This window comes from Rhinolophus hipposideros (genome assembly GCF_964194185.1).
Source record: "Rhinolophus hipposideros genome assembly, chromosome: 10".
NCBI classification, from domain to species: domain Eukaryota; kingdom Metazoa; phylum Chordata; class Mammalia; order Chiroptera; family Rhinolophidae; genus Rhinolophus; species Rhinolophus hipposideros.
Window position 1 is genome coordinate 47,232,613 of NC_138056.1, and position 15,734 is coordinate 47,248,346.

Sequence of the window (15,734 nt, forward strand, 5' to 3'; positions counted from 1 at the left end):
CCACGGCGGCCTCTCCTCCGGCAGTGAAGAGGACCAAGACGGTGAAGGCGGCCACTGCTGGGGAGGGAGGCCGGGGTCCAGGCCTGGAAGCTCCCTCTTGGATAAGGACTGCAGGTCAGACAGTTATGGGTTAAATCTGGGCAGCATGGACTCGGCTGGGGGAGCCAGGAGCCCGGAGCTCCCAACGTCTCCTACAGTCCCTAGCGAGGAAGGACCCCAGGAGTGGGGTACTGGCTCGCCTCCCTTTGTACCAGGACCCCAGGAGGGACTTCGGCCCTTGTCAGACACTGTAGGGGGAGCTTTCCGCGTAGCCAAGGTGAGCTTTCCTGCTTACCTGGCCAGCCCATCAGGCTCCCGAGGTAGCAGTCGTTATTCCAGCACAGAGACCCTTAAGGATGAGGACCTGTGGGCTAGCCGGGGTTCTGGGAGCTGGGGTATGTATCGTTCCCCTAGCTTTGGACCTGGAGAAGGGCTCCTCCTAAGGCCCCAGGCTCGAACCCGCACCAAGGGACCTGTGGGCACCACGAGGTCATTGAGGGATGGAGGATTGGAGTTGGATAAGAGCCGGCAGCGGAAGTCCCTGTCAAATCCAGACATTGCCTCGGAGACCCTGACACTGCTCAGTTTCCTGCGCTCTGACCTTTCAGAGCTGAGGGTCCGAAAACCTGGTGGGCGCCCTGGGGACCTTGGGAGTGCCCCCTTAGATGGCAGAAACTCACCATCAGCATGTGGCCTGGTGGAGCCACTGGAGCCCACGGCCCCCTCAGCCCCAGCAGCACCTGGCACCCGCCCCACCCTCAAGGACTTGACGGCCACCCTGCGGAGGGCAAAGTCGTTTACCTGCTCTGAGAAGCCCTTGGCCCGCCGACTACCCCGCACCAGTGCCCTGAAGCCCAGCTCCTCTGAGCTCCTCCTGGCAGGCCCAGGTGCCGAGGAGGACCCACTGCCTCTTGTTGTCCAGGATCAGTACGTACAAGAGGCCCGTCAGGTGTTTGAGAAGATCCAGCGCATGGGTGCCCAGCAGGATGATGGAAGCCCCGACTGGGCGGGGGACATAACCCGAGGGCAGAGGTCCCAGGAGGAGCTCTCCGGCCCTGAGTCCAGCCTGACAGATGAGGGCATTGGGGCGGACCCTGAGCCTCCTGTTTCAACCTTTTGCAACCTGGGTCCCACAGGGGTGTGGAGACCCCTTAACTCGTCCTCGGTGCAGACCAACCAACTCCCTGGGGCTGAAGACAGTCTGGGAGGGTGGTCCCTGGTGTCCCCTGACAACCCTCCCACCCCAGGTGCCCTCCGCAGGAGACGCAAAGTCCCCCCTTCGGGCCCTGGTGGGACTGAACTGAGCAATGGGGAGGCAGGGGAGGCCTACCGCTCTCTGAGTGACCCAATTCCGCAGCGCCACCGGGCTGCCTCCTCTGAGGAGCCCTCTGGGTTCTCCGTGGATAGCAACCTTCTGGGCTCGCTGAGCCCCAAAGCAGGGCTTCCAGCAGCTCCAACTGTGGACGAGGGCTTGACCAGTGGCCACAGTGACTGGTCTGTGGGCAGTGAAGAGAGCAAGGGATACCAAGAGGTCATGCAGAGCATTGTTCAGGGGCCTGGTGCCTTGGGGCGTGTGGTGGACGACAGGGTTGCTGGTAAAGCCCCCAAGAAGAAATCTCTGAGTGATCCCAGCCGCCGTGGGGAGCTGGCAGGGCCTGGGTTTGAGGGCCCTGGAGGGGAGCCCATCCGAGAGGTTGAGCCCATGCTGCCTCCATCCAGCAGTGAGCCCATCCTTGCAGAGCGGCGGGCAGAACCAGAAGATCCCAGTGCTGCTAAGGGCCGGGCACAATCTGAGAGGGCCCTACCTGAGGCCCTGCCTGCCTCCCCCAGTGCCCACTGTGACTTCCACCTTGACTCTAAACTGGCTAATGTCCTGTCCCCACGGCTCGCCCGCCGTGGTTCCAAGAAGCGTCCAGCCCGGAGTAGTCATCAAGAGCTGCAGAGAGAGGAGGGCGATCAGGACCAGACGCAGGCCCGACCTTCCTCCAAACATGTCCGCCATGCCAGTGTGCCCGCCACCTTCACTCCTATTGTGGTGCCTGAGCCACCGACTTCTGTTGGCCCCCCTGTAGCTGTGCCGGAGCCCATGGGCTTCCCTGCCCGAGCCCACCCCACATTGCAGGCGCCATCACTTGAGGACGTCACTAAGCAGTACATGCTGACCCTCCACTCTGGCGAGGTGCCTGCCCCAGTGCCAGTGGATATGCCCTGCTTGACTCCAGTGGTTGTACCGCCCTCTGCCGAGGCCAAGCCCCCCGAGGCAGCCAGGGCTCCAGAAGAGCCAGCTCCAGCCAGCAAGTGCTGCAGCAAGCCACAGGTGGTGAGTCCTTTGTGGGGGGCCTTTGGGTGGGGCGGAGGGAGGGCCATGGGCATTGACTTCCACAGGAGCCTTTCGAGAGTGCTCATGGGGCAGGTACCCAGATCTCAGAGTGCTTTGGTCCCGGATGTGCCCAGGTAGTTTTAAGAGTGTTAATGACACAGGGTTCCTACCTATTCAGGCCCCAGGGGCTTCAGGCTTCTGCTAGTGCTTATGTCAAAGGTTCTTAACCTCCTCCAAGGTCTTCTAGGTGATAATTACACAGGGTTCTAATCTCATTCTTTAGCTATTTCTCAGGGACTGGTTTTAGAGATTCCCATCTGGTTCTTTATTTTAAATACACAAGGAGATGGGGGAGTGATGGAACTTCCTCATGAGGCTTGCTGCCCTATTAGCCAGATCCCTGGTGGGATGTTTGGGCTTGGGGGCCCACAGTTGACATGGGTTTGGCATGTGTCCTTCCTGTGGCAGATCAAATTGTGGGTCTGTCCATGTGGGCCTGGGAAAATCGGAGCGGTACGAGGCATTATTTTATGGAGTAGTAGAGAGGGGTCCATAAACAATTTCGTGGCCCTGGCCTTTCTCTGTGACTCAGTCTCTCCACTGTAAGATCAGGTGGGTTGTGGGCAAGGTGGTGCCCATGTCTCTAGCTGGTGCTGCAGAAGTTTGGGGGGAGTCTGTGGGTTGGAGTTGGGGCCTAAGGTCTGCCGGAGTCTCGTCTGATGAGAATGGGGGCCTCTGGGGAGGGCAGTCAGGGATGGGTCTGCTGGAACTCAGTAGACAGTGGCCTTGAGAGGTTGGGAGTTCTGGCCCCAACAGTCAGGGTTGCCTCTGTGGGTCAGGGTGGGGGCACTGGTCCCCCTTCCTGCAACATGCATCTTCTCCCCACCCCATCCCCTTCCTGGTGACTGGAGATGCTTCCCCCTTCCTCTGCCAGCCCTCAGGCCCTGGAGACTTTTCCTGAGGCCTCCACTTCTGCCTCTGGCTTCAGCTGTCCCTGGAGTTTTGGCTGTGAGTTCAGATAGGTCCTAGGTGGCTTGATGTCTTGGCATTCGGAAGCTAGATTCCAGGCTCTGGGTTCTAGGCCTAGCGCAGGGATGGCCGGGGGTTATTTCAACCATGGCCTGCGCTCCCACTGTGTTCTCTGCCTGCGTGAGGAGCCTGGAAACCCTAAACCCTGGACTAATTTGGTCACTCCCCATTCCTATGGCTCTCATGGCCCCTCTGAATTCTCTCTGTTTTGTTCTCCTTGTCTGTAGTTCCCCCTGGTGCTGGCTCTGGTATCTCTGACAGAGGCTGCAGAGTCAACAGGCAGGGAATGGGGAGACGAGCAATTTGGGGCCTATCCTTCCTTCTGAGAGCCTGGTAGGGCGGCTCAGGTGTCCCTAACTCCAGTGCCTGTTGTTTTTGGAACGTGGAGGTGGGGGAGGGGGAGAGCAGGGGCAGCTCCTGCCAGGGTCTCCTCCCTAGCTGTCTTTTCCATATAATTATCTCCTCTGGGAGCCTTAACGGCTAGATTAGGGGAGAGGGCAAGGGTGAACCAGGGGGCTCAGGGAGACTAGGGAGGGGGGCCGCTCCTAAGAAGAGGCATTGAGACCCAGTGAGGAGGTGGGAAGTTTTGCAGAATTGCCTCCTGGTCTGCCTCCCGTCACTTTTTCCCCTGTCCCTCCTGACCTCAGGGAGAAGACCCCAGGGGGCTATGAGGTGGGACATGTCTGCGCATAACCCAGGCTTCTCTCTGCCCTCAACGGAGGCTCTCTCCAGGCATCCAAGCCTTTGCCCACACCAGTCCTCCCACCTTTTCAGACTCAGCTTGGTGTCCCCTCTTACCCTTTAGGTGAGAGAACTATTGAGTCTGTGATACCTGAGCAGGGTTTGAGGCTCAGCTGCAGATCCTTGTGTGGCCTAGGATCAGTCACATCCCTGCTCTATGCCTTCCCTTTCCCCTTCTGTAAAATGGGAGCAATGATCTCTTCCTAGAAGGCTCTTGCACAGTAACTGGCTGGTGTAATCACTCCCTCTCTGGGGGCAGGAGAGGGGGAAAAACAGGCTGTACTGCCTCAGCTGCTTCTAGTGACTAGCCTGGCCCCTCCGCCCTGCCCCCTACTGGTTCTGAGAACAGGGCCGGGCACTCCCTGGCTAGGTATCAGTGGTGGATTTGAATGGGCTCAAGAGATTCCCCAGCCCCCATAAAGCCTGGAAGTTCTCCCATCTGCTAGCCTGAATCTCTCCTGCTGTCCCCTACTTTCTGGCTCCGGGAATATGGGGAGCAGCTGTCTACCCCCTCCTGCTGGCCTCCATGGAGAAGACAATGTTCCCTTGTTTCAGGCTGGGGCTCCAGTCACGCTCCTTGGGCTGTGGGTGGAGATGGCGTGGTGTGGGCTCCAGAATAAGACGGGAAGAGGAGAGGCGGTCACACTTTGCTGATGGGGCAAAAACCAGTGTGAACCCAGCCAGGAGCAGCTCTGGGGGCAGAAGGGACCCCCGACCGGACCCCGGGCTGTGAGGAGTCCCCCAGCCAGGTCCATATTTGCCTTTTGCATGGTGTTATCCCCATTGGTGGGAGCAGGAGGCCTGGATAGCAGGCCTGGCTCAGCCTCTGACACACTCTGAGACGTGGACAGAGTCATCTTGAGCCTCAGTTTTACCATCTATACAGTGGGAGGTTAGACTGCCTGGTTTTTAAGGCTTTACAGGAAGGACTCAGCCTGCAGGGTGGTCAAGGAAAACAGGAGGAGTTGGGATGTTGCTGGAAGGAAGAGAAAGGCAGTCTGTGCAACAGCTGTAAGGAACTAAGAGTAGGGAAATGAAAGCTAACTACTGGTGGCTTTATTCCGTGGATACCTGCTTGCTTCTGTGTTGCGGGGAGGAGGCAAAGCTGTGAGAGCCTCCCTGCCCTTCCCCTCCCACGCCCCTTGGCATTTCCACTTAGGTCCATAATAGCCTGGCTGATCAGCGACTTTTCACTCCGGGGCTTCCCCCACCCTGGCCTTAAAGTACAGGCTTGTGCTTCAGCCTGTTGCCCTCAGCTACCTGACACCCATTTGACAGATGTGACAACCGTTGCCCAGAAACAGGAAGTGACTCGTGTCTCAGAATCAGATGGATGGACTCACAGAACTTGAGCATGTTGGAATAGCAGTAACCGTGGCTAACATTTATTAAGTGCTTTCTATATGCCAGACACTCTGAATGATTCATTTTTCAAATGTGAAAGCTGTGGGAATCTTACAGTGCTGAATTCTTAGAATTGCAGACTGTTAGAGTCCCACTGAATACTCGAAAATCAGCGTCTTAGAGGTGAAGGGGCCAAGGGGTCTCTGTTTCTTGGGGGGATTGGCCTGCTATCTGAGTAGAGGGACAGGGTTGAGGGGCAGATGGGGCATCACCTGTACACCCCTAAAAGCCTGAACACTTTCATGGTGGTTATTTAATTCACTGGGGCCTGGGGTTGGGGTGGGAAGAACTTGGAGACTCAGAAAGGAGAATACCGAGTCTGACCTCACACAGCAAGGCAGGGCAGAGCTAGGCTGAAGCACCAGAACCCTGGCCTTACCCCCCTCCCCTGCGCCAGCAGATACGCCCCCCCTCCCCAGAGGAAAGACTGGACTGTTGCTCCTGTCACCTTTCTTTCTTGTCTCCCTTTGGCAGGGAACCTATGGGGGTGAGGGTTCTTCTTTCCTTCCTTGGCTCTTTGCTATGATTTTCCCATGGAAACTGGTTCTGGGAGGGGAGGCGATTAGGACATTTGGAATTCTGAGCCGGACCAAATATCTATAATTAAATGTCTTTTCACCAGCAGGAGGAGGGTGGGAAGGGGGAGGACAGACAGAGGGCTGTCCCTTTCCTCTGTTTATTCCCTGCCCCCCATTCCTTGTTAAGGGCCTTGGGCTAGTGGGGGGAGTATGGCCCAGGAATGGGTTCCCCCCACACACCAGGCAGGGAAGAGTTGGAGGGTGGACCAGAGTTGGGTCTGACATATTTTCCAGCCCCACATTTCCAGGACCAGCTGGGTTGGAAGGCTGGGAGGCTGCTGCTCATCCTGTCACCATCCCCCACCCCAATGTAGGGACTTGCCCCTTCTGCTTGCTTTCCTCTCTTCTATCTGTGATCTCTCAGGCTACACTTGCTGCCCCACAGCCAGGGGAGGCACTGCTGGGTTTCCTGGGGAGCCAAAACACTCAGAGCGTTTAGAATCTAGACGCAAACTGAAGGGGCTGTAGGATATTGAGGGACTGGCCCCAGGCTGGCAGGGGAGGCTTCCTGGAGGAGGTTCTGCCTGGAACTTGGCCTTGAAAACTGAAGAGAGGGAGGGGTTCTAGCAGGAAGGCACATCATGAGCAGAGGCTAGGAGATGGGAAAGAACATGGCAGACTGTATGCAGTTGGAGTTTGTTTCAGAGACTTGGGTGACTCTTGATAAGGCAATGCATTCATCTGTTTAACAGATACTTACTGAGCCCCTAGACATGTCAGGCTCTCTTCTAGGGCCTGGGAATACAGCAGCAAACAAAACAAAATCCTGCCCTCATGGAGCTTTCAGACTAGTGAGGACCCCTGTCTGTAAATGGATACATTATGAGTCAAAAAGAGAGGCTGGGTGGCAAAAGAAGGCAAGATAAGAGAGCAGAGAATGACAGGGAGAGGATACTATTTTAGGTTGAGAGGTTTGAGAAGGCCTCCCTGAGGAGGAGAGATGAGTGCAGAAGCCTGGAGGAAGTGAGGGAGCAAGCCAGGTAACTGTCTGGGGGTGGGGGTAGGACATTCTGGGCAGAGAACAGCAAGTGCAAAGGCCCTGAGGTACAAGTGTGTTTGAGAAATTCTCAAGAGGACTGTATGGATGGAGCAAAGTAGGAGATAAGGTCAGAAAAGTAAGGGAGGGTGGAAATGGGTTGGGGCCCGACGAGGTAGATCTCATAGGCCAATAAGAGGTCTTTGGCATTTACTTGAGATAAGATGGGACAGGCACTGTTGGGAGGTTCTGAATAGAGCAGTGACCTGAGCTGACATAGGCTTTCATAGGTCTGCTCTGTGAGCATAGATTGCAGAGGTCCAAAGTGGAAGCATGGCGACCAGTTAGGAGGCCACTGGAATTATCTGGGCAAGAGCTGGTGGTGGCTTGGGCTGGGGCAGAGGTGGTTGGGTGATGGGTTTCTGCTGCAATCCAGGGGGCTTTTGAAGGGCCTGGACTCTAGCATTTAAAGTGAACATGTAGCTACTGCAGCTCCCGTGGCTGGGCAGTGTGAGGGGCCACTTAGGGTGGGGAGGTGATTGACAAAGCCCACAGGGTAGACTGGGACTGTCAGCTGCACTGGCCTCCCCCTGCAGACCTACGTTGGCTCTGGCTGGGCTCAAAGGTTAGGAGGGTGGAGCTGCCCCAGGGCCCACGTGAGGATGGCGACAGTGCCATATCCCATTGGTGTTTCCTCTGCAGGCACTGTCACACCCGTTAGCTCCAGCTTGCCTGTCTCCTGGGAGCTCAGGCCTCCCCGAGGTAGCCCTGTTCCTCCCATCTGGCCCTCCAGCTAGGGCGGCATTGCCATGGCCCAGTATACATATAAAGATGCAGGCCCAAAGGGGGCAGAGGTTGCCCAAGGCCCTATGGCTCAAGGATGGGATTTGGCCCCAGGTGTCCTAACACCCAGGCCACCCTGACACGTCAGCCCCACAGAGTTCCTACTGAGCAGAGTTGGCAGGGATGGTGGTGGGGTGGGGGGAGAGGGAGCCCATGTTTCCCAGAAAGGCTCGCATACTTATTGGGAAGTATGCCCAGGCAGCCTGGCGCCTTGCTGGCAGGCCCTGAAACAGGGGCCTTGGGTCTCCTGGGAAGTCGGAGTTTATTGAAGCCGATGTTCCCCACCCCCGTGGGAGTTGCTCCCCCCTTGCCTCCCCTCCACTCTCACCCCCAGGCCTCTGGGGCATTCCAAGGGGAGGATAGAGGCATAGGAAGGCTGCCAGGCTGCTGGGCCCTAAGCAGTGGTGAGCTGCATCCAGCCTGTGACATGCAGGGGCCTAGGCCCCAGCCAGGGTATGTGACCCCCAGGGGAGTGTCCATGGCCCCCTCCTCCAGTAGCTGTGGGGTAACCAGGGAGGACCTGGTGTAGCACGTGGAGGTCTGCACTAGAGTCAGGAGACCTGGGTTCCAGCCTTAGCCTCTCCGCTTTTCCTGCGTATGGCCTTAAATAAGACCCTCCTCTTCTCAGAGCCACAGATTTCCATGAGCTTGGGCATCAGGATAAAATCTCCCAGAGCTATCTGGCTCCCAGGGCACTCGCCTCTACCACTAGCTGTTTCTCTAAGCTCCCCCCGCACCCTGCTCCCCTACACACACACACACACACACACACACACACACACACACACACACACGGCCTCTCCCCACATTTGGGGCAGGTTGTGGGCCTCACTCTGGTCCTCTAAAGTGCTGCTGCTGCTGCTGCTGCTGTTGTCGCTATGATAAAACTTCCTCTGGGGCTTGGGGAAGTCACAGGGCTCTGGACTCCCTGGGCAGGGAGAGTGAGGGGTGTCTACAGACGTACCTGAGGCGGGAGGGACATGAGCCTGATTCCAAGGTGTAGTCTGGCAGATGGGTGGTGTGTTAGTTTCCTTACTGCTACCATAGCAAATTACTACACGTTTAGTGGCTTAAAACAATACAAATGTTATCTTACAGTTCTGGAGGTCAGAAATGGGTTTCACCAGCCAAAGTTTAAGGTGTTAGCAGGACTGAATTCCTTTTGGAAGCTTAAGGGGAAAACCAGTTTCCTTGCTTTTTCTGACGTCTGGTGGCTGCTGGCACTTGGTTCATGTCCCCTTCGTCCACCTTTAAAGCCAGCAGCTTAGCATCTTCAAATCTCTCTCTCACCCTGAACCAAACCTTCTACCTCCCTCTAATGAGGATCCTTGTAGTTACTTTGGACCCAATTGGATCATCCAGGAGAATCTTCCCATCTGAAAATCCTTAATCACACCTGCAAAGCCCCGTTTGTCATGTAAGGTAATATATTCACGGGATCCGGGGATTAGGACGGACATCTTTGGAGGCTATTATTCTGCCGACCGCAGGTGGGCAGAGGGGCCAAGCCTGTGAATTGAAGCCCACTGCATTTATGCTGCATTCATTTATTTCCATGTTCATTGGTCATTCATCATTCATTCATTCAACAGTTAATTGTTGAGCCCTCTGTTGGGCAGTGGGGACACACAGGGAAAGCTTGGACATGAGATCCCTGCTTGCCAGGAGCTTACAGCAAGGGTCCAAGCCCCCTGAGGTTGGTGGGGTCCAGATGGTGGCTGAACCCTGGCCTGGCAGGAGAACGACAGAGGACCCAGTGGGTGCCTGGTGGACAGGCTTGTTTTCTAGGGGTGGCTGGCCCTGGGTTTGCTGACTAAAAATTGGGATGAAGCAGCTCCCAAGAAGGGCAGTTGGCAGGAGAGAAGGTGGGGGTCTAGGGAGGGGACAGGAGTAGTCTCTGCCGGCTGTCCCAGATGGACCTCAGGGGTAGATGGAGAGGAACCCCCTGCCCCCCGTGCCAGGAGTCAGGGTATCTGAGTCCCCAGAGGTCGGTCCACGGCCCCCCTCCAAGTAGCCATGGGGGTTATCTAGGATGGATGACCCTAGTGCTTTCGGACCAGAGAAACTGTCTCTTCTCTGGTCCCTTCTTGCCCAGGAGATGCCACATGGAGGGTAAGGAGCACGGCCCAGGTCCTTCTGCCCCAGGCTGGCTTCAGGATCCAGGGCAAGCGTTTGCAGACTCCCCTGAGTCCATAAAATGGGTACATTATCCTCTCACTCCACCAAGGATTCTTGTTAAGATTAAATGAAATGATGCCAAGAGGCCTTGGCACAGAGTAAGTGCTCAAGATGTTAGTTCCTCCCCTGATGACGAGATGCTGAAATGTTAGGAGTCTAAGATTCTGAGGGACATTGACTCTAAGATGCTCTTTCCAACCTTGAAGCAGAGCACAAAGCTCTGGACGGGGGGCAGGTGGGTCCTGGCTGTACCTGGGTAGGCTTTGTGGCCCAGCATCCTGGACCTTTGGGTGGACAGCAGGTAAGCCTCCTCTGTCCTTGCTCCTCTCTCCAGTTCCCCTCTCCTTTTGTTACGACCAGCGCCAACCTGGGAGATGCAGCAGAGCGGAAGCCTCTCTGGGCTGGAGTCCCTGAGGCTTTGGCACTAGCCTAGAAGCAGGGGTCCGTCTCCAAGGCAGGGAGTCTGAGGGGTGCCAGGCAGGCTTTGCGGTCAGACGGATCGGGGTTAACTTCTCAGCTGTGACTCTGTCTCAGTCGCTCAGTGACATCTAACAAGTCACTGCACCTCAGCTCTGAGCCTCAGTTTCCTGTTCTGTAACATGGGGACATTGAGGAGTTCTTGTGAGGGCCAAAGAGTTAGTGTCTGTGAAGGCCTCCTTTCAGGACCCCAGGTCTAGGAGGCCTCAGCAGCGGGTCGCTTTTAAGTGTCTGCTTTTGAGATTGCCGGTTCAGAGTGTAGAATCTCGTGGTTTCAAGATGGAGTCTGAGTTTTTTCCCGGGAGTCATACCTCTTTGCGCGATTTTGTGTGTCTATTTGAGACAAAACGTCTTAATTCTGAGGTTCTGTGGCAGAGGAGAGGCGGGGCAGGTCTTGGGCCAGTGGGAAGGCAGTAGGGGGAGTGTGAAGAGGGGGCCAGGCTGAGGGAGCAAGCGCCAGGTTGGTATCTGTTTCCTGTTTATTGGTTCCCAGGGCGTGAGCAGGCCCTGCTCCCTCGCAGAGTGGAGCAGGAGGGAGAGAAGCCCAGGGTCCTGGCTGCCAGCCAGCCCCATAGCCTGGCCTCCTGGGACTGCTGAGACCCCTCCCCCTAACCCCCTTGGACAAACATCCAGTCCTTTCCCAGGACGGGGCACTGGAGGTCAAGGAGCAGATGTGGAAGGGAAGGGGCGGAACCGCGGGAAGGGACCCACCTCCCCCCCAAAATCCTACTGACTCCATCCCTCTGGGCTGCTTCTGTCACTGAGGTCTAACTCCTGGTCCCTCACTGTCCTCAGAGGTGGGGCCTGGTGAGGAGTCGTCCCACTTGTTGGCAGGCCAGGAGGCAAGAGGAAGAAGAGGGCCGGGGCCTTGAATGCCAGAATAGTCCACACTGAAAGACCCTTCTAAACAGGCTGCGTCTTCCAACCACCCCTCACCCTGCATTATTTGGAGAGGCGCCCGAGGCTCAGTGAGGGCAGGGGTCTTGCCCAAGGCCACGCAGTCGCAGACCAAGCCCAGTAGTCCGCCCCTAGCCCCCCACCGCTGCTCTGGCCCCACGTTTGGACTACAGATCTACAGGGAGTTCTTGAGAGGGGAGGCGATGTGGGTCACTTGGCATTTAGGGAATTCGGCTGAGCCAGGCAGGAAAGAGAAGCCTCAATAGATGTCTGATGTCAACAGAGCGGGAAGGTCTCTAACCAGAGCACGCAGGGAGAGGCTGTGTGTGTAGGAGCCAAGCTGATGGCCTCGAGTGTCTAGTTAAATGGCCTGGGCTTTGTCCTGTGGGCACTGGGGAGCCATGGAAGGTTAGGAGCTTAGGAGGAGCAATGCCAGATGGGCACATTGGAAAGGATCTTCTGGTTGTAGGTGGTGATTGGACTGAAGGGAGCAGGGAGGTGAGAAGCCTGAGCTGAGGGGAATAGGGGACATGGGGGTTGTGGGGATGGAGAGAAAAGGACTTCCGAGGGAGATCATTTGGAAGTAAAATCCAATGGTTTAAAGTTAGGCTCAGGGGCCCTTATCAGACTCTGGGGGAGGGGTGTGGGCCCCCCCTACCTTATTAGAGTTAGGGACAAGATGCAGGGTCCTCTGCGTCATCCCCCTGCATCTCTGGAAGGGTGAGGGGGTTCTGAGCCGGCTCAGTTCCCTGCCTCTGTTTCCTATATGCTTCTGGCCTAACTTCAGTCCCTTCCGCTCCCGTGGAAACACCTGCATCTCCACATGGTCGCCAGAGAACAGCAGAGGTCCAGGCTACCCCCCCCCCCCCCGCCCAAGTCCAGCCCTTCTGTGAGCAGCCAGGGTGGGAGCATATCAGGGACAGACATCAGCATGCCATTCTGATGTCACTGTAAGAAGCATCCAAACCTGGAGAGAATTTTTCTAAGCGTTTTTCTTGAGCCAAACTGAGGATGTATGCGGGGGAGCAAGATGGAAAGTGCTCTGAAGAATGACAGTTTTGCCTTTGCATTTGAAACGAAGGAGGGATTGGATTATAGGATAGTTAAGATTATGTGCCCTCTTGAAGGTGTTCCGCCCTCCAGGGGTGTTACTTCTGGCATTTCAAAGGTGTGTTAACCTAAATGCATAAGAACAATGGACAGGGCTGGCTTAAAGCCTTTCACTAAAGAAGTTACAGACCTGGGGCCTGACTACCTGCCTGCCCGGTTTGGAATTTATGATCAGGTCACCCTGTGAGGTTACTTTCCATAGAACCCCTTTTTCGTCCACACTGGCTATGACCCAAGACAGGTTGCTTGGCTTCAGTCTCCCCGTCTGTGAAGAGAGAATCCCGAATGTGGCAGAGCCCAGGAGCGCTCTGGACTACACAGGTTCTCACTCAGGAGCTGGGGTGGAATGACTGGTTGATGGGCAGGCAGTCTCCATGGCAGTGGGTCCTGTATTTCAAGACAAAGTGTCCTCGTGATATTTGTACCTTAGATCCCGAGACAAGTGCTAATCCGTGTCCCTGCAGCCCTGGAGGCCTTCTGAGAAAATAGGGTGGGGGCTGTAGGGAAACGAGTAACTCATATTTGGGGCCTGATCTGAGCCTCAGTTTCCTCATCAGATGCCAGCGTCCTCTTCTAGAGCCTGCTGCTCCTGGGCCCTCCTCCCCTCCCTCCTGGACCAGAGAACGTCCAGGCTTCTCCCCAAGGCCAGCGGGGGCGTAGCCTGGGGAGGGTGAGGAATTTCCGAGGGAACAGCTAAATTCAGTTCCCGCTAAAAATAGCCCCGGGTCTGGCCCCAAGGCTGGAGGAGGAGGAGGGTGGGGCAGCCGCTTGCCGGGGTCACCTCTTCACCTGGAACCAGGGCCTGGGCTGTAAGGGCTGCCTTCTCCTTTTCCACTTCTTTCTTCTATTCACTCACACCAGGACTTTCCCTCACCGGGGGCTCCTTGCTTTCTTCTCGCTTCTCTGCTCTGTTCTACTCCCTGCCCTCCTCCCTCGCTCTCACTCCTTCTGTCTCCTGTCTCCTCTGACCTCCTGTATCTCCCAGCCTCCGACAGAGCCAGACAGAGCCCCCCCTGGCCAGGACTAGGTCTTCGCAAGAGGGCTCTGTATAGGGCAGTGTCCCCTCAGCATCCTAGCCCAGGTGTCAGAAACCCTGCGCCGCCCCAGGACTCACAGCTGTTGCAACCACTCTGCTTGAGGGTGGACAGGCCTAAAAGGCTCTGGGCTGTGGCATTGTGGGTGGGGCTCCAGTACACCTGGTGACCTAATGCTTGGTTCTAGTCAGGTGGTCCCATCTATTCCAGGCCCTCCTGTTGCCTCGTGTTCCTGGCACACAGTGGGATATCAAAACATTTATTAAATAAATAATGTGAAAGGTATAGGGAAGGCAGGAGAAGGAGCGATGGGCCTGCCCCTGGGGGATTCTTGGGCTACTCTGAGCTCTTCCCACCACCATGCCCAGCCCTGCGTGGGCGCTGTCCTGAGCACCCAGGCAGGTAGGAGCTGGCAGATGGGCAAAGGGCACTGTCTCAAGCCGGTACCAATTGGACGTGGAGGTGGGAACTAGACACTGAGGCGCAGAGAGGGTTAAGTGCCTTGCTTGGATCACAGACCTCGGAAGGAGAGGGGTGGTATTGGAACCTTGGCTGGCCTCACTCCAAGGCTGCAGGAGTGAAATTTGCCTGAAGCAGAGAGATCAGGGAGGAAGGTGATGGAAAGTCTTAAGAGGTTTAATACCTGACTGAATATGGTACCATTAGGAGGTGGAAAGTCACAGTACTGGTGGCAAAGCTTTTCCTGTGTGCCAGGCACTGGTCTGAGCACTTTTCCCGTGTATTCAATCATTGGATCCTCACACCACCCTATGGGAAGGTGCGGACCTTCCTATGTCACAGATGAGGAACCAAAGTACAGCATGGGGAACAGTTTGCCCCGGTTAGGAAAGCTAACCAAGTGGCAAATTCAAGTTCAAACCCAGACAGTCAGGTGCCAGCATCCTTGCACATTACCCTGCTCCTGGCTTTCAGGACTCCTTAGTGTGGGGTGGTGCCATCCTGAGGGTGGGCACAAGGGAGGAGAGAGTGGATTCTGTTTTGGACATGGGGAGTCCACTGGATTCGCAGTTGACAGTCCTAGCCCCAGGAACTAGCACATAACAGTTGCTCAGTAAATATTAGTTGAGCGGCTCATTTGAATAGGAAGGGTCCTTGGGGAGTGAGAGGAGGTGATGGGCAGGCAGACGGATTGAGTGTTTCCTCCCGTCATGGGTCCAGGGCCTTTTCTCTTGGTGCTGGAGAACAGTGGAGGTGGGTGCTGGGCTCCCTGCTGGTAGAGAAAGCTCTGGCCCAAGAGGTTGGAGGGGTGCTGAGATGAGCAACAGGCAGAGGAAGGAGAGGTGGGTGGGGGCAGGCCAGCCAGTGCTGGCACAGCCCTGCCTGCCTGCAGTATCTGGAAAGCAGATCTCTTGGGCCTAGGCCGGCGTGACTCAAATGGAGACAAAAAAACCTTCCATATTTGGACAAAGAGCCCAGAGAGGCCCAGACCCGCAGCCAGCCCAGGCCGCCTCCCCCACCCCCAGCCTCCTGCCCTGTCTCCCACTGGGCCCCTAGCCCTGAGCCCTGTCCCAGGAGTTTAACTCTTGGGCCTCAGGCAGCGCTGTAGCCCTCTCCCCTCAGTCATCGTGCCACCTTCCGTGTGTCCAGACCTGGGCCATGTCTGCTGGGGAAGAAATCCCCAGTGTTGTGCCCTGAGCTAGGGCTGGAGAAGCTGAAGGGAGCCCGCCCGTAGGCTGGAGGGGGTACACACTGAAACCAGCAGTGCCTACGCTGTGGGGTAAGCTGACTGTGGACCCCCACCCATGCCAACATGGGCACAGCCGGAGGCACACAACACAGCTAGGTGGACACACACATGCTCCTTTTCAATCCCAACAGATTTATACCTGTGAAGACATGTGTGCAGATATCGGAAGTGAGGACCCAGCCTGAGAACCCCTCATACCTTCCCTGGAGCAACCTGTGATGATAATGAAGTTGGAATAGATAGAGGCAGCCAGATGTCAACAAGTAATGTAAATAGGCATTATCCACCTGGGGAGAGGGGAACAGAGCAGCCGTTCCTGCACTGAAACTCCGGGGTGACCATCATGGGGCTGGGCTGGGCAGTGGGGGCCAGAACCTGGTGAATGGCGTTCTGCTTGGAA

General features: G+C 56.4%; 1 protein-coding gene across 1 annotated transcript in view; it reads left to right on the forward strand.

The window, feature by feature from the left end:
* Positions 1–37: 37 nt before the first annotated feature.
* Positions 38–15,734, forward strand: part of ARHGEF17 (Rho guanine nucleotide exchange factor 17) — a 56,071-nt gene continuing 40,374 nt past the window's right edge. The window contains exon 1 of the mRNA XM_081064755.1: positions 38–2,359. Coding sequence (XP_080920881.1) covers positions 146–2,359 — 2,214 coding nt within the window. The 5' untranslated portion in view covers positions 38–145. The remainder of the gene's footprint in view (positions 2,360–15,734) is intronic.